A 14,680-nucleotide genomic window follows, 5' to 3' on the forward strand; every position below is an offset into this window, starting at 1 on the left:
AAGAAGCGGTCAAGCGGTTGGGGCACCCAGCGATAAATTGAACCGATGCACGCATCGGACGGCTGACGCATGTACTGTTTTTCAGAAACAAACCAGGCGCCTGTGCGTTAGCAAAAGGTACCATGTTTACAGTTTTATGGTATCGTTGTGATTATTCTAGTATTTTTATTAATATAAACTTGATAACGTCACGAGTTGCTGCTAGCGGCAACCCATCTATAAAACTTTCGATCCATTAGTACACTTCTTATTCGTAGTTACTGCCTCTCTTTCATAATTCTCGTCTCAAATTTGCACCAAAATAGATGTATCTATTTAAAAAAACGTCTAGATACATGTAATATTTCAACAAGAATTATGAAACGGAGGGAGTACAATACAACAGAATGTAAAAGGACCACATTAGAACCCAATAACCTTGAGCAGTTTGGCTAGTCAAGCCCTGATGCTCTATAGTGCCGTATTGGCACCTCCGCTTGTCACAGAAGCCCCAAAAAACTATTCGGACTACAATGTTTACACGGTGACGGTATGTTTACAGGCAAGTCTAACCGGATGGTGATGGTCGGTGGGAATCACATCTGAGCTCAACTACAATCATGCTCTAAAAAACATACAATTTCTTCACCGTTGGCTAACCATGTTTTGCTCCTCGTGCCAAAGCACAACATGCTTGTAAGGCAAATCTCCTCCGAATATATCTAGAGCACTACCAACAGTAACATCAACTCGACCTTTTCCTGCTTTCTTTATCCTCTCCAGGTCTTCCATTGTCGACACCCCCCCAGCGTAAGTTGTGGGGATCTGCAGAGCCAAAGACAAAATGAAGCATGCGTAAGCATAAAGCCATAAACTACAGCGACTACAAACATAAATTTGAACTTCTGGCATAAAATAAATATAATTAAAATTCTTTTCTAAGTACATGCCAGTTCAATAGGATCAAGCATGGAAAGATGGCTGAGTAACTAGTGTTTGATTGATACAAATTGCTACACTGCATTTACTTTACTCAACTGTTAGATAAAAACAACAAGACGAAGTCACAAAGCGAAAATGGAGGATAAAAGGATTCTAAAAGAAAGAATGAAAATGCAAAAAATAACTGAAAATTTCAAGTTAAACTAATGCACATACAGGTGAATGAAGTCCCAATAGTGCCACAAGTTCCTCGTCAATTCCTAACCTGCAACGGTTGCACAACCGAACAGTCACCAGTAAGTTCTTGAACTTCAGAAGTTAGAACTCATATAACAAGAAAGGGGGGACTCTAACTGAACACATATAGAAGAATAAAACAATTTCTGCCTGCAAATAGTAGCATTTCGTTTTCTTCGGACTACGCTAACAGTGTGTTTGGTTGTGGAATGATATTGAATGGGATGGGATAGTCTATGCACTGCAATAAAGTTTGGCTGGTTTTGGTGAACATGATGGTTTAGCATGTAAGAGGGATTTCAACTGAATAAATGAATGTCTAATCTCTAGAACCAACTAGACAAATGCCCCGTACGTTGCTGAGGGAAAGCATGGTGCAAAATAAGAAGAAAATTAAGCACCGCTCAAAACAAATGTGCCCCAAATATAGGTGGTCGTTGAATGGTAAATGTAAAAATTTACATAGACATGTGAAGCATGTACTAGTATGATAAGCCAAAAATAGTCTCGGAGAGAGAGAACGGGGAGCGAGAGTTGCATGACCAACACTTGTTACTTGATGATGTGGCTTAAAGAGATGTTGGAGTCTCTCCAACATTCCATTATAGTCTATAATTATATCCCAGCATATATTATGACAAGAATATTATATCCCAGCAAGGGCCAACTATATCCCATAAAGGGTGTGCCTTTTTATTTATTTATTTATTTCACAGCTTTTCTAGTACCTGGGAGGAGAGAGAATACAGGAGATATGCATTTTTGCCATTAAGGGTGACTATACTGCATATCAACAAAACACAGATTAATTAAATAAAAAAACATGGTTCACCTTTTGCCCTCCACGTCAACTCCATGAACCAAAAACTCATCTGCATAGGCAGCAAGATGTTCTAATGTTGGCCCATCCACAAAGACATCGCTGAACTTTTGCCATCTGTCAGTCACAATGGCATATCTGCCATCCTAACAAGGAATATTTCGATAAGATAAACCGCAGATAGAAAGAGTTCTCAGTAATAACATTGGCGATCAGGGAAATGATTGTGTTCCATTTTCAGGCTTACTGTTTATGTGTTGGAATTGTCTACTAGTCAACATGTGTTCACTATAATTGTTTCAATTGGGAGAGGCAGTGCACTATGTTTGGATGACAAAGGGCAACAAACCATGCTACTATTATAGAGAATCTTGTAAGTTTCCTACGAAACTCAAAAGGCGGACAAGAAGAAACAAGTATTGTAAAATTAACACTAATTTTCAGTGCATTAACATACTGTAAGTTTGGACACGAGATGTATTTCATACCTTTTTTCGACAACTAAGGTCCAAAACAAGCCTTTGTTTCCCAACAAGCTCGACAAGTTGGGTCAGCCTTTCAATGTTCATTTTGCCATCACTAAACACATACTGCATAAAAGACTCGAACACATAAGTTACAAATATCTGACGAGGAATCTACAAAAACTGATTAGCAACAGAAACAGGTGGGAAGTTTTCCCAGGCGCTGGCCAGTAAGTAGTAACCAGCTGGTTTCAAATATTTTCTGTTTAAATCCTTTTGTTTTCAACTTTAAAGAACTTGTCATAAGCAAAAGTAACACACACATCTATGTATCCCTCTGAAACTCATGTCAGACAAGTGTACTTGAGTTTGGAAAGAAGAAAACATAATGCTCCTAAATGGCAATTATGTTGTAGCTGAAAATCACAAGTGAACCTTGTAGTATTCGATAAACCCAACAAGTCAAGTCTCTACAAAAATTTACTTGCACCATAAATGCAACATGACAACCAACGAAAGAACTATTAAATGTACATGTGTGGTCTAAGGCTGCAAATGCTTCAGTACTGCTAACAGTTATGAATCGCACCAGCCAACAATTATGCAATGTTACTAGCTTGTTCAATTGACACATTAATCACCTCTTTGAATTTCTTACCCCAAATGATGCCGATTTCCTTTGTTTCTGCTCATTAGCAGTGGACAAGAGGGATAATGAACATGGAATTTAGCTACTAGATTGTCTCCACCTATAGGTGTTTCAGTCACATGGGAAACAAAACTGAAGCTGCAGACACCACGCGGTCTGGTGAAGGATCAGAACAAGTGTAGTATCGAACAAGAGTGAAAACTGCCCTGTGAACAAGCATGACCAAGAAACTTCGGTTGGGAGGGTGAGATACCCCTGTACCTTTCGGTACCAAGTTAAATGATTGCCCCGAGAGAACAAAAGATCACCTTACCCATGAGGCTTTCAGGGAGTCTTTGCCATCAAGTAAAACAGGAAGCCACAAAGCAATCATACTGGTAAAGGAGTCACAAAAATGTGATAATAGCAACGAACACAAGCTGAAGATTATTGGCAACAGTTGTACCAATGGGGGACTGATAGATAACCTTGCTCTGGACTTTGGCACCATTTTAGGTTTGGGGGAAAGACCAATATCGTTATTGTGGAAAAAAAATGAAGTTTTAGCATATTGCACATGAATAAGATATGGATAGGAAGTGGAAATATAATGCGGGTCAGGCCCTAATCTTACTCCATAAGCTAACACACATATATAAAACAGAAGTGTAAAAGATTTCACGGCATAAAAAATAATGGCATTATTACACAAAATTAGAGCATTAACACGTACAGAAGTTACAATCACATGACTTGCCCCTTCATTAAGGTAAGACATTGCATTCTCCAAATTTATTCCACCTCCAACTTGCAAACCACCTAGTATTATGATAGCCCACATTTATTATAATATTTCAAATTGATGGTATCTCATGGCTTGCAATAGAAACAAACAATACTGCATAAGCATGGCTAGCACGTGCAGAAAACTCTGGCAAGGCAAAAGTTAGTGGAAATAGCCTTAAATAATGTAAAAACAGCACCAAAGTGCTCTTGCAGTAAGACCATATTCTAGTATGTTATCTCAGAGAATGATTTGACGGGATAGAAAGTTGGTCTGAACTTACTAGTTAATAGATTATCAGAAGCAATAAACTAAGCGGCTGAAAATGCTATGAACCAAGATTGAAGATATAGCTTCATTGCATGAGATGTGATTGTCATATTATAAAGTCGCATAATAAGTTTACTTTCAACAAGAACTATTATTTATCAGACTCAAATGCTAACTCATTTTTCAAACAATACAAACTACTATTCATGTATAGTTGTATCCAATATAAGAAATCAACAAAAACATCCAAATCCTAGAAAGAATGAGAAAATACATTCAAAAAACTTTGATTCCATAAACATCATGAATAACAGTGAACGCCCGTTATGGACAGTTAGGAAGCAAAGCAAATGATACTAGCTCTGGTAATAACTAGATAATACTCACCAGGATATGCATGTAGTGCTTCCAGGGCAGCAGAACTACTTGCAGGGTCTGCGCCAAGCATTATTACATGCCCACCAACAAGTCCATCTTCTTTATAAATATTTGCAAATTCTGCTGGAGACTTGTCTGATTCAAAGTTTGTCACTAGTGCCGAGCCATCATCTGATGCATCCCGGAGAGTGGAGCCAACAATCTGTTTAACTTTCCCCTAGGAGTTTACAAAAACAACCTATCAGATAAACGATGCTGTTAATGCCAGAGGTGTCTGAACTTTGATGATTGCAGAGCTGCCTATGGTCTAGTTGTACAAACAAATGTAGTGGTGAGCACAGTATGCTGATTTTAGCACTATTAGTCCGGTTTTGAATAGTACCGCAGCAAAATGACTTGGATACACTAGAAAATCGAGGCGTCATACCACAGCGAAATGATTAGCATGCACTCAAACATGTAAGTAGAGATCACCCACCAATCACGACGGAGCAAGGGTTCCATTCCTACTCACCTTGTGAATGTCGATACATGGCCTGAAGCTAACAGCACACACGGCGGCACGTCGTCCTGCCAAAACGCACGGCCAATCTCATATCCCCTAATAGCAAGCAGATTAGAAAGGCAGAGAAGGGTTCGAAAGGGGGAAACATACTTGACGCGCTGGACCTCGCCGGGGGGCGTACCGAGACCCACGAGCTCTCCCACTGGGACTGCGGAGCCGCGCACGGTGGATGTGGAACCCTCGCCGCGCATCCCGACGCCATTCGGCGCTGTTTCCAGCCGGCGGCGAACGGGCTCTTGTCTGATTCGACGGTGGGGCGGCGAGGTAGGGTTTTCTGTTCGACGGTGGCAGGCACGAAGGCCAAAGGGTCAAAACGTGGAGTTCTTTTTTTCTTGGGCGACTGCCTGATCGGCAACCGCTGCCTGATGGGGACGCGGTCAAAGTGTCAAGTGTCACATTGAAGTCTTGGACGGTCATAGATGTGCTGTCGTAAGATCTGACGGCCAGGCCCAGACACGCATATTATTCCCGCAGCTCCCGGGGCCGGGCATCGATTAGCACAGCAATAGCCGTTCCCAAATTGGCGAAAGGACTCGCTCGCCTCCGCCGCCGCGGGCCGACGACGAGGAGGCGAAGCCAAGATGTTCTTCCACATCGTGCTGGAGCGGAACATGCAGCTGCACCCGAGGCATTTCGGCCCGCACCTCCGCGACAAGCTCGTCGCCAAGCTCATGAAGGACGTCGAGGGCACCTGCAGGTAGGGTTTCTCGTTATCGCTTCCGCCCCTGCGGTTCGCTAAGACCTAGGGTTTAGGGAGTAGGAAGAGCTCGGTCGGCGCTGAACTCGATGGCTTTTGTTGCAGCGGGCGGCACGGGTTCGTCGTGGCGATCACGGGGGTGGAGGACATCGGCAAGGGGCTCATCCGGGAGGGCACGGGCTTCGTCACATTTCCTGTCAAGTACCAGTGCGTCGTCTTCCGCCCCTTCAAAGGCGAGATCCTCGAGGCCGTCGTCACCATGGTCAACAAGGTGGATTTCACTGAACGATTATGGCCGTTTTGACATTTCTGTGATCTGCTCAGTTCTCAGATTACGGACTTCGGTTGTTCATCTTGTCGGTTCTGCAGATGGGATTCTTCGCAGAGGCTGGGCCTGTGCAGATCTTCGTGTCAAACCATGTGAGTGCCGTGTGCTTTTAATTAGAGCTGCTATGAACTTAGAGTTCTCTGTGTGCTCAATAAATAGTTCAGTACTAGGTCTTACACCTGATTTGGTTGCCAGACATGAATAGCAATACTCCTTTGTTGGCGTGATTAGCATGGCTGCTTGTTATGTCAATAGGATCCTCTACTCTTATAAAGATCTTGTTGAACTTGCACATTCTGACTTGCTGGGTGTTGTGTACTTGTTTGTTCTTCTATTTTGTATCCAGTTGATTCCTGACGATATGGAGTTCCAATCTGGTGATGTGCCAAACTACACAACATCTGATGGATCGGTATACTTCTGTCTATATAACTGGTTCTTACGATTCTTCTCGTCTTTAAATGTTCTGGAAGGTTGTGAAATACTTGCTTGTCCTTTACTGTTAGTGGTGACATCTCTGAAATCAAGATGTGTGTGCTTGTGTTTTCTTTTTCCTCATCTAACTGTGGGATCTATAAGCCATATGAATGCTTGCTGCATACATGAACACATATAAAATAAATAGACTTTAAATGAATAGGATTATGTATTGGGTATGGTCATGAAATACAGATATCGAAATTTGAGTGTCCTGTCGAAAGCGATTTGTGGTAGCCAGTTTCTTGTGCTAACTGGGAGTTGTTTTTTTGCCCCGCTCAGGTAAAAATTCAGAAAGAAAGTGAGGTGCGTTTGAAGATTATAGGCACTCGTGTTGATGCAACAGAAATAGTAAGTTCATCATCCTTTGTTCTACAAAAGTTCCTAAATTGGATTTGGACGTGCTTAGTCTTCTAAATTTTGGGGCAGAGCTCTGTAAGAACTATCATATGTTTTATTGACATTCGACTGGATGATGTAATTCCAATTGCAGTGCCACTAGATGATTGCATTTATTTTTGTAGCGTCTAACTGCCTATGAGAAGGCATATGCAGTTTTAAGTAAATTGCAACCTTCATGCAATGTAAATTAATTAATCCAGGAATTTCAGCAGTTGCCTATGAATTCAGATAGATCAAATGCAAATAGGGTCGTCCTTTAGTGGTGTGAAAAAATGAAATATTCTTTCCTCAACCATACATCATTACATTATAACTGCTCAAGGACTCGGTACTTATATTCCAATTCTGTTTGGATTCTTCGTGGATCATTTGTTTATTCACTACTAGACACTAGTTATCTGTGAGAAGATGTTCTGTTCAAATTTTGAGAACATATCAGATATCTAAAACCGGAAAGATCATTTCTTCATGAAGCTACAGTTGCATATTTATGTATCCATACTCTCGTACACCTTTTAGTATCCTGTTGGCATATTTATGTTCTTACAGTTTGATCCTTTTTGTATCAGTTTTGTATCGGCACGATAAAAGATGACTTTCTGGGTGTTATCAGTGATCCTGGAGCAGCAGTGTAAATGATCTAGACAAGACTGCACCCTCATCATGTTCTTGAACTTCCACATTTCTGATGTACTGTAGTGTCGAATTTCGGAAGCTCCCAAGGGAGGTTGCAAGGGGATTATAACCTGTAATATCATAACTAGGATCTTTTTTAACTGTGTAGTCAACAATCCACAGTACTGGATGTTTTTTACCGCGGTTGATGTATTGGGATCAAAGCAGTTATCTGAACACCCTCACAGAAAGATTGTACGATTTATTATACTCCCTCGGTCCAACATCCTTTGTTGGATGGACAAAGGGAGTAGTTTGTTGCCAAGTCACTGTCTCACATTTGATTACGGTAACAGGTATTGTTGTACACGTCATACCTAAAATAAATGAAAGTATGAGCCAATGCTTTGAACTGAAGTAAAACTATATTTTTCCATATTGCAAAGGATGCCTCTCGTGATATTAAGACAGATAATTGAGGTCGTTCAATCTGTACATCATCTGACGAACTCCATTGAACACTAGACTAATGTTAACTGTAGCTTTCCATGATCAGGGTTTGCGGGTGATGTCACATGGTGTTGCACCTGAACAGTAACAGAATAAATTTAGTCAGATAACATAATTAACAACCAAGTTGAAATACTCCATCCAATCCTTTTTGTAAGAAATTTTGGCAATTCAAATTGGCTTGCCAAATCGTCTTATAGAAAGGAGCAGAGGAAGTAACATAGTTGTTATCTTGCTTTGGGTATAGAATACACATCACTCACCTGCTTAGCATTGGGTATAGAATACACATAACTCGCCCGCTTAGAACGTGCCTTTTCTCCAAAACGTTGTTATGCAATACACTGAAATCACTATTTGTTCTCCATGATCATAATATGCAATATCATAATGTTACTCCGTACTATGTTTCCACTACACTGATGTGCCAACCACACTGAACGGGCTGCTGCTATTGAGTGTAGATCACGTTTTGAGCAACATGGGGGATTGGGGGATGGCGTTCCCATGGCTATATCGCTGAGTTCCTGAAACAATTGAGAAGATGCCAGTAAGTTGGAACGTACACCACAATATCAAACATATGAATAGCTCATGAATACCTGGTACCATCAAACCAGTTTATCTGAGAAGGAAGCCAGACCCATTACAGCAAATAGGCAGAGCAATGAAAATGCATCCACAATGCCAAATGAAGACTCTGCAAGAAAGTAGATTTTGTGGTTGCTCGGGTCACCGCGGTATCCTCGAGCAATCATTGCCTGGTACGGAAAACCAGAACACAAAAGAAGTTACAGAGAGAATATAAGGATCAAATGCAAGTATTATGATCGAGACAAAGTTAAGTGCTTGAAAGTGCCATGCATCACCGATGTAATCAAGTTGCATCATTCTTACGAGCTCCGATATCAATGGGACTAGGTAGGAGCGACTTCCTATAAATTAAGGCTTCATGTATGTACAACACTCCGTTCGGTTTGTTCTTTAAGCAGTTATTGCTCAATCAAGTTCTAATAAACAACCCATCCAGACAACTTGTGGAATGTCCTAGCCTGGACTGGAATAGCTGGTCAAGGAAGGCAATGGCAAGACTTAGGGATTTGGGGAGATTCGTTTGTTATTCATTGCTTAATCAAAAGTGTGATAATTCTGAGCTTATATAGTGCCAGCAATCTAACTATTTAATCTAAAACTTTCTTACTAATAAAGATAATCTTCAAAAGTAGAAAATGTCATATCCCAAGATTACTTTATAAGATTGAACCACTAATACAATAATGCTCGATAGCTAAGTAATAACGTTCCGGACTTGCTGTCGCTGTTTATTCTCTTTGGCGCACCATTTCCATGGGCCTTGATGGGTTTCATGTGATGCGCTGTTGCCGTACGCCAACAAGATGCTTACAAACTTATATAGTAACAGTGCCAGGACAATCCTTCCAAAACTATTGCATTCAAAAGGTAAAAGACCATGTGAATTTGATAATAATATAATGCTAGTGCATGCTGCGGTAGTCCAGATAAATCATCTTACTAATCCTATCCTTATATTATCTGTGTGATCAAGGACTAGTAGATGAATTGATAGAAAATTCTAATTAGTTCACAGAACAACATATGTAAACAACATGAGTAGCACACTGACATGTTTATCAAGGCATCAACTTACATTTGAAAGTACAGAATGACCGCAATAAATTCATTCGAAAATGAACTGACCTTGGATATTTGCTCCGCATGATCAAATATATTTTTGAAAATTCGCTGGACGTAGTTGAAGAAAACTGCAAATTTCATTAAAAAGGTAAGTTTGAATTGAAGGTATTGATTTCCACATAATTTGTAAAGCTGTTCGACCCAGGCCACACAAAGATACTCCCTCCATCAACAAATAAGTGTACGTTTAGGTTTAAAATTTGTCCACAAATGAGTGTACTTCTCTCTTTTCAAAGCACTTTAGACTAAAAAAACTTGCTTGTTTCTCATTACACGGAAATCAAACCCAATAACATTTCTTCATGCACTTAGCTCATTGGGGGTGGGAGAATTAAAGAGGAGAGAGGTGGTGGTTGGCACCTTCTCAATGCATTTTCTATCTCATTTCTTAATTTTCTTGAAATTCCCATATGTACACTTGTATGTGGACGGAGGGAGTACCCTACATAGGATTAGGGCAATAGCAATGGCCTGCTGAAATTAGTTTTTGGCTTCACCAAAACATATGCTTTTCAAAAGAGTTTAAGTTGTAACTTCAGAAATTAAGGCATTTCACCCCTTTTTATTGGTGAAGGCATACATAACTCCATATTATAAGAAAATAATACTAGAAGGTCGGATATTATATATTTGAGAAAGCAATAATTTACTGTCTACCAGATAGCTACATGCATGAAGATGAAATATAAACTCTGAAACGAAAGCTGATAATTGCTCCGTATGTCATCACTCCTTTAGCTAGGCTATGCGCAGCCCTACTTGCAAATAACTGTTGGAAGTAAATGTTCTGGAACAGAGAATGAGCTTTGGTGTATCAACAAGAGCAGCTAATTACAGTGTATCCCTTAGTTATATCTGAAAAGTAATATGGCACTGTTGGAATTGGACTTTGACCAATGTGTAAAAATCTGCTGTTAGTCATGTGCATTTAAAGATTATGATTACCAACTAGTGTGGTTCATCTATCATTCTTCCAGTAAAAGGAAATTTGGTGAACAACATCAAGTATGCATTTCTTAAAGGCTAAAATGCAGATGCAATTTCCATTACTTACGAAACTACATGAGTAAATTTAAGAGAGGGTGCAAAATCTGTGCTTCTGGGGTAATTTTGGGTAATTATACTGTTTTTGGATTTCTTTATTTTAGGCCAACTTTCAGCAGATACATAAAAATGAACAGATAGGTTAACTGATTAGAGATTAGGTATTTGTTCTGTCAAAAAAAGAGATTAGGTATTTGTTCTTGTTCCTGGCAGGGTTTGTTAGCAAGGTCAGGTATGTAGAAAGTACTTACTATCTATAGTCTCCATAGTTGCCAGCTTTTTCCAATCTATTCGACGTGCTACAATTGCCAGTGCTGAATTGCGAACCTAGTAAAATATTTGAACAATGTTATGCTTCAAAGTTTAGTCTCAACTAACAATCATCTTTGTAGTTAGAAAAAGGTAAAGACAATGTTTACTTTGGCAATTACCCTATACTTGCCTCATCAAATACTAGATTAATGAACCTCAAAGATAGTAGTAGTGTAAGTATTATCTCAGGAACTGGCACACCGATAAACTTCAGTGGAATCATAAACCACCACAAAGCAGAAGCAAGTTGCTCAGGAGTGGTTGTGGTCAAGCAGAGGCTTGCACTTTGGAATATCTGCATCCAAACAAAACAAGTGAGAGTGTGTATACCAAAATATTTTTGAATGAAAAACTAATCCACTACTTGTTAAGAAAGAACTGAAAACTAGTGTATTTTCCACTCAGTGCCTGTTTGGTTTGAAGGTATTTTCTGTGAGCTTCGGTATTTAGTTCAAATCTGAACAAAATACCAAAACTTTACCGACAAATACCCCTCTTCCAAACATGCCACCAGAGATGCAAAAGGCATTAGAAAGCGTATGATAATGAAGGCAAGAGAAAGACATCGACAAAATACTTTTTAATGAAATTAAGGGCATACCGCAAATGAGAGGCATGCTGATGTACTTGCTACTGATAAGCCTTTCCTTGTAAACTGTAGTGGTCCTAGTTTCATGATAGTGTAAGAATACCCACTCAAGGAACAAGGAATATTTGGCACACCTAGAACAAATGGGGGAGGAGTTCTTGTCTGGACTAATGAAGGTGCACCATCGGAACCAAATCCCAGCATTATGAATATGATGCCTGAAAGAAGAGTAACCCTTCCAAGTTGATCCTACAGAGTAAATAATTTGGTTTACAGGTACAAGCTAAGCAGGCATATTTCAAGAAGAATATGTCTAATATGCAAGACAATAAATGCTATGAGTAACATTGGTAAATAGTTCGCAAGTTTGCACCCAATGAAGGTTTGCACTGGATACGTGAGCAAGTTTAAAACCACAACTGGCTATCCTGGCACGAGTAATCAATAATACGGTGTTTGTTCATTTCGACTTAAAATCAAGCCATACCTTCCAGACATGATTTGGCAGAACCCACATTGAAAGAAGAGCAAGGCCTGTTACCAAACCAAACCGCATATAAATATTTGACCTGGCTGGTAGGACAACAAGAGCCAAGAGCCAAACCTGCAAACAATAGTACTTACATTGTTTAATTGCAGCAGGATAGCAACAACTACAACTCTACAAGACCATTCAATTGATCTCCATACTTAACTAAAAGACTTCAAATCCAGAAAAGAGACCCTAACACAAACTGGTCAGGCAATTATGATGTCGTGAAACACAAACAAGAAAATGGGAGTTGAAAAGCTCTCCAGGATATGCAGGAACAGTCAAAATATAATTTTTCATGTAATTTGCTGGTATAAATTAGAGAGGGCTGTAGTACTAGTGGTCTAAGCAATGCTAACCTTTTCTTTGGAAATGAAATAAAATTGTCCTGGAAGTCTTTAAAATAATTCCATATGGAGTGCTCACAATAAAGTCGATGCTGACGTAACTTAATGATGTATGAATATATGATATCAGTACTACATTAATGTTGACCAGCAGCAAAAAATGCACTAGTGTTGTCTGAGATGCCCTACTCTCCTCCCCTCTAAGATGCATACAACAACTGGACAAGTAAGAGCATCTCCACCAGCAGGAGAAAACTGACTTCCAAAACCAAATACCTGTTTTTTTCTCCTCCAAACAGCTCCACTAGCTCCCCTAAAGCACTTTACAATGAGTAAATTTTTTGGGAGGGAGGAAAAACCTCTCTCCTCCCCCCTCCAAATAGGGAGGCAACACCCCGAGGAGAAAAAAGTTTCCTCCTCCGCTTTCACTCCCAACTGTCGCCAACTTCCTCCTGCTGCCGACAAATCCTCGCCCGCGCCGCCTCCCGGAGGTCCCCGCCGCCGCCAGACGGTCGCCGTTGGCCTCGACTCCCTCCGCCGTCTCGGCCCGGAGGTTCCCCGCCCCTCCATGCCCTCCCCGCGGCCTGCCCTGCCCGCATCGGCCCGGTCATGGAGCCCGGGCTTGACCGGCTGCCGCAGGGCTACCTGCCCGGAACCGCCGCCCCATCCTCCCGACGTCCCCGCCACCCCGGACTCCCTCCATCGCCGCCACCCTCGACTCCTTGCACTGCCGCCCCTGCCACATGAAGAAGGCCGCTGGGCGGGGCCTGCCTCGGCCGCCATGTGTAAGATGAAATATAGGGAGCCGTTTTTTCTCATGCTGGTGGAGAGGAAAACTGTGAAGGAGAAAAAACTGTGTTTTCTCACTCCCAAAAACGAGTTTTTCTCCTCCGTTTTTCTCATGCTGGTGGAGATGCTCTAAGACACCGTGTAACACGTGGCCATCTGATTTCTATAATTTCCTTGTAATCTTAATTTATGTGAACCGGTTAAAACACATGTAGTAAATCAAGCAATAAACCCTCTTCCAATCTTTCTTCTGCTGTCCCTTTGCAGTGAGCTTTGACAACCATGTGTTGAATGTATCACCTCAACCATGCTTAGGCTTTTGGGTGAGCTGGTTGGTGCATATATATCAAGATCATGGACTATTCAGCATAACCAAAATAGAACCACAGGTCCACAACTGCACATCAAGGAGCCGATGTCGGTATAATGCCTGGTGATAGGAGTGATACATTCTCTTTTCATTCATTAGTTCATAACCTGGAGGCAGCATTTCCACGAGAATCTGATGTGCATGCTCTGTGCGTGCCCGTAGGAGGTAGCACCTGGAAGCTACTCGTAAAGTTGCAAGTTTATCCAAAAGGGAGGCTAATTACCAGCTTGACGCGGGGGTCGACGGAGTGGAGGAAGGTGCGAGGGGAGTCGACGAACTGGCAGATGGGCGTGGCCGCGGCGCCGGAGATGAGCCGGAGGACCTGCTCCGGGCCGACCCCGCCAACCGCCGCGCGTGGGATCCACGCGGCCCACTTAGCAGCGGCCGACGCGGCGCCATTCTTATCCCCCGAGGTCGACGCCGAGGAGGAGGGGGCTGCGGGCGTGGGGTTGGAACTGGAAGCGGCGCACACGAACAAGGCGAGGCGGACGCTTCTGCCCTTTGCCCTTGCCTTCGGCGGGAGGAGCCAGTTGGGACTAGGGGTGGTTTTGGCTGCGGGGAGAGCGAGGGAGTGGAAAGGGCGGAGGTGGAGGGCGGCCATCGGTGGCTCGACCGGAGAGGGGAGCAGGCAGGGCGAGGTGGGGGGAGCGGCCTAGCTAGCCTAGGCAGGATTGCAGCAGCCACCACCCAGCAGGTACCGCCAGAAACAGGTCCTGAAGCAAAATTTTGCTCGAAATCAAAATAAGCAGAATGTACCGTTGCCCGTTATATTTCGAAGCAAGATGTTACATTCGGTCGTCTTTGCATGGATCACCAACATATTCTCTTCATTTCACAAATGTTGGCGTATTTTGTTTAGTTAAGATAAGGTTTTGACCAATGATA

At 41.8% G+C, this 14,680-nt stretch overlaps 3 protein-coding genes across 3 annotated transcripts; 1 reads left to right on the plus strand and 2 right to left on the minus strand.

Moving 5' to 3' along the window:
• Positions 1 to 312: 312 nt before the first annotated feature.
• Positions 313 to 5,414, minus strand: LOC100845389 (1-(5-phosphoribosyl)-5-[(5-phosphoribosylamino)methylideneamino] imidazole-4-carboxamide isomerase, chloroplastic). The gene is made up of 8 exons (XM_003568438.4): positions 5,158 to 5,414; positions 5,017 to 5,072; positions 4,512 to 4,719; positions 3,804 to 3,889; positions 2,467 to 2,568; positions 1,991 to 2,124; positions 1,138 to 1,186; positions 313 to 804 (listed from the first exon to the last, which is right to left on the minus strand). Exons 1-8 carry the CDS (start codon positions 5,267 to 5,269, stop codon positions 625 to 627), a joined length of 927 nt encoding a protein of 308 aa, XP_003568486.1. The 5' UTR covers positions 5,270 to 5,414; the 3' UTR covers positions 313 to 624.
• A 127-nt stretch (positions 5,415 to 5,541) lies between these two features.
• On the plus strand, positions 5,542 to 7,925 carry LOC100821003 (DNA-directed RNA polymerase II subunit RPB7). Its single transcript, XM_003568444.4, has 6 exons — positions 5,542 to 5,764; positions 5,870 to 6,035; positions 6,134 to 6,184; positions 6,439 to 6,504; positions 6,852 to 6,920; positions 7,541 to 7,925. The coding sequence occupies exons 1-6, from the start codon at positions 5,649 to 5,651 to the stop codon at positions 7,604 to 7,606; spliced, it is 534 nt and encodes a 177-aa protein (XP_003568492.1). The 5' UTR covers positions 5,542 to 5,648; the 3' UTR covers positions 7,607 to 7,925.
• Positions 7,926 to 7,999: 74 nt separating this feature from the next.
• Positions 8,000 to 14,510, minus strand: LOC100846201 (protein ABCI12, chloroplastic). The gene is made up of 9 exons (XM_003568441.4): positions 14,019 to 14,510; positions 12,245 to 12,361; positions 11,770 to 12,006; positions 11,299 to 11,463; positions 11,108 to 11,183; positions 9,816 to 9,880; positions 8,699 to 8,857; positions 8,360 to 8,623; positions 8,000 to 8,173 (listed from the first exon to the last, which is right to left on the minus strand). Exons 1-7 carry the CDS (start codon positions 14,394 to 14,396, stop codon positions 8,708 to 8,710), a joined length of 1,188 nt encoding a protein of 395 aa, XP_003568489.1. The 5' UTR covers positions 14,397 to 14,510; the 3' UTR covers positions 8,000 to 8,173; positions 8,360 to 8,623; positions 8,699 to 8,707.
• Positions 14,511 to 14,680: the final 170 nt, after the last annotated feature.

The sequence above is a fragment of the Brachypodium distachyon genome, chromosome 2, assembly GCF_000005505.3.
Source record: "Brachypodium distachyon strain Bd21 chromosome 2, Brachypodium_distachyon_v3.0, whole genome shotgun sequence".
NCBI lineage: Eukaryota > Viridiplantae > Streptophyta > Magnoliopsida > Poales > Poaceae > Brachypodium > Brachypodium distachyon.

Excerpts from the sequence above, each read along its gene's own strand:
- LOC100845389 (XM_003568438.4), bottom strand. The coding sequence starts at position 5,269 with ATGGCGTCGGGATGCGCGGCGAGGGTTCCACATCCACCGTGCGCGGCT. Across the intron at positions 2,569-3,803 it reads GTCATGTGATTGTAACTTCT|TATGTGTTTAGTGATGGCAA; the intron begins GTACGTGTTAAT and ends TCTTTTATGCAG. Across the intron at positions 805-1,137 it reads TATTGGGACTTCATTCACCT|ATCCCCACAACTTACGCTGG; the intron begins GTATGTGCATTA and ends TTGGCTCTGCAG.
- LOC100821003 (XM_003568444.4), top strand. The coding sequence starts at position 5,649 with ATGTTCTTCCACATCGTGCTGGAGCGGAACATGCAGCTGCACCCGAGG. Across the intron at positions 6,036-6,133 it reads TCGTCACCATGGTCAACAAG|ATGGGATTCTTCGCAGAGGC; the intron begins GTGGATTTCACT and ends TCGGTTCTGCAG. Across the intron at positions 6,921-7,540 it reads GTGTTGATGCAACAGAAATA|TTTTGTATCGGCACGATAAA; the intron begins GTAAGTTCATCA and ends TTTTTGTATCAG.
- LOC100846201 (XM_003568441.4), bottom strand. The coding sequence starts at position 14,396 with ATGGCCGCCCTCCACCTCCGCCCTTTCCACTCCCTCGCTCTCCCCGCA. Across the intron at positions 11,184-11,298 it reads TTAATCTAGTATTTGATGAG|GTTCGCAATTCAGCACTGGC; the intron begins GCAAGTATAGGG and ends ATATTTTACTAG. Across the intron at positions 8,858-9,815 it reads ATGCGGAGCAAATATCCAAG|GCAATGATTGCTCGAGGATA; the intron begins GTCAGTTCATTT and ends TTTCCGTACCAG.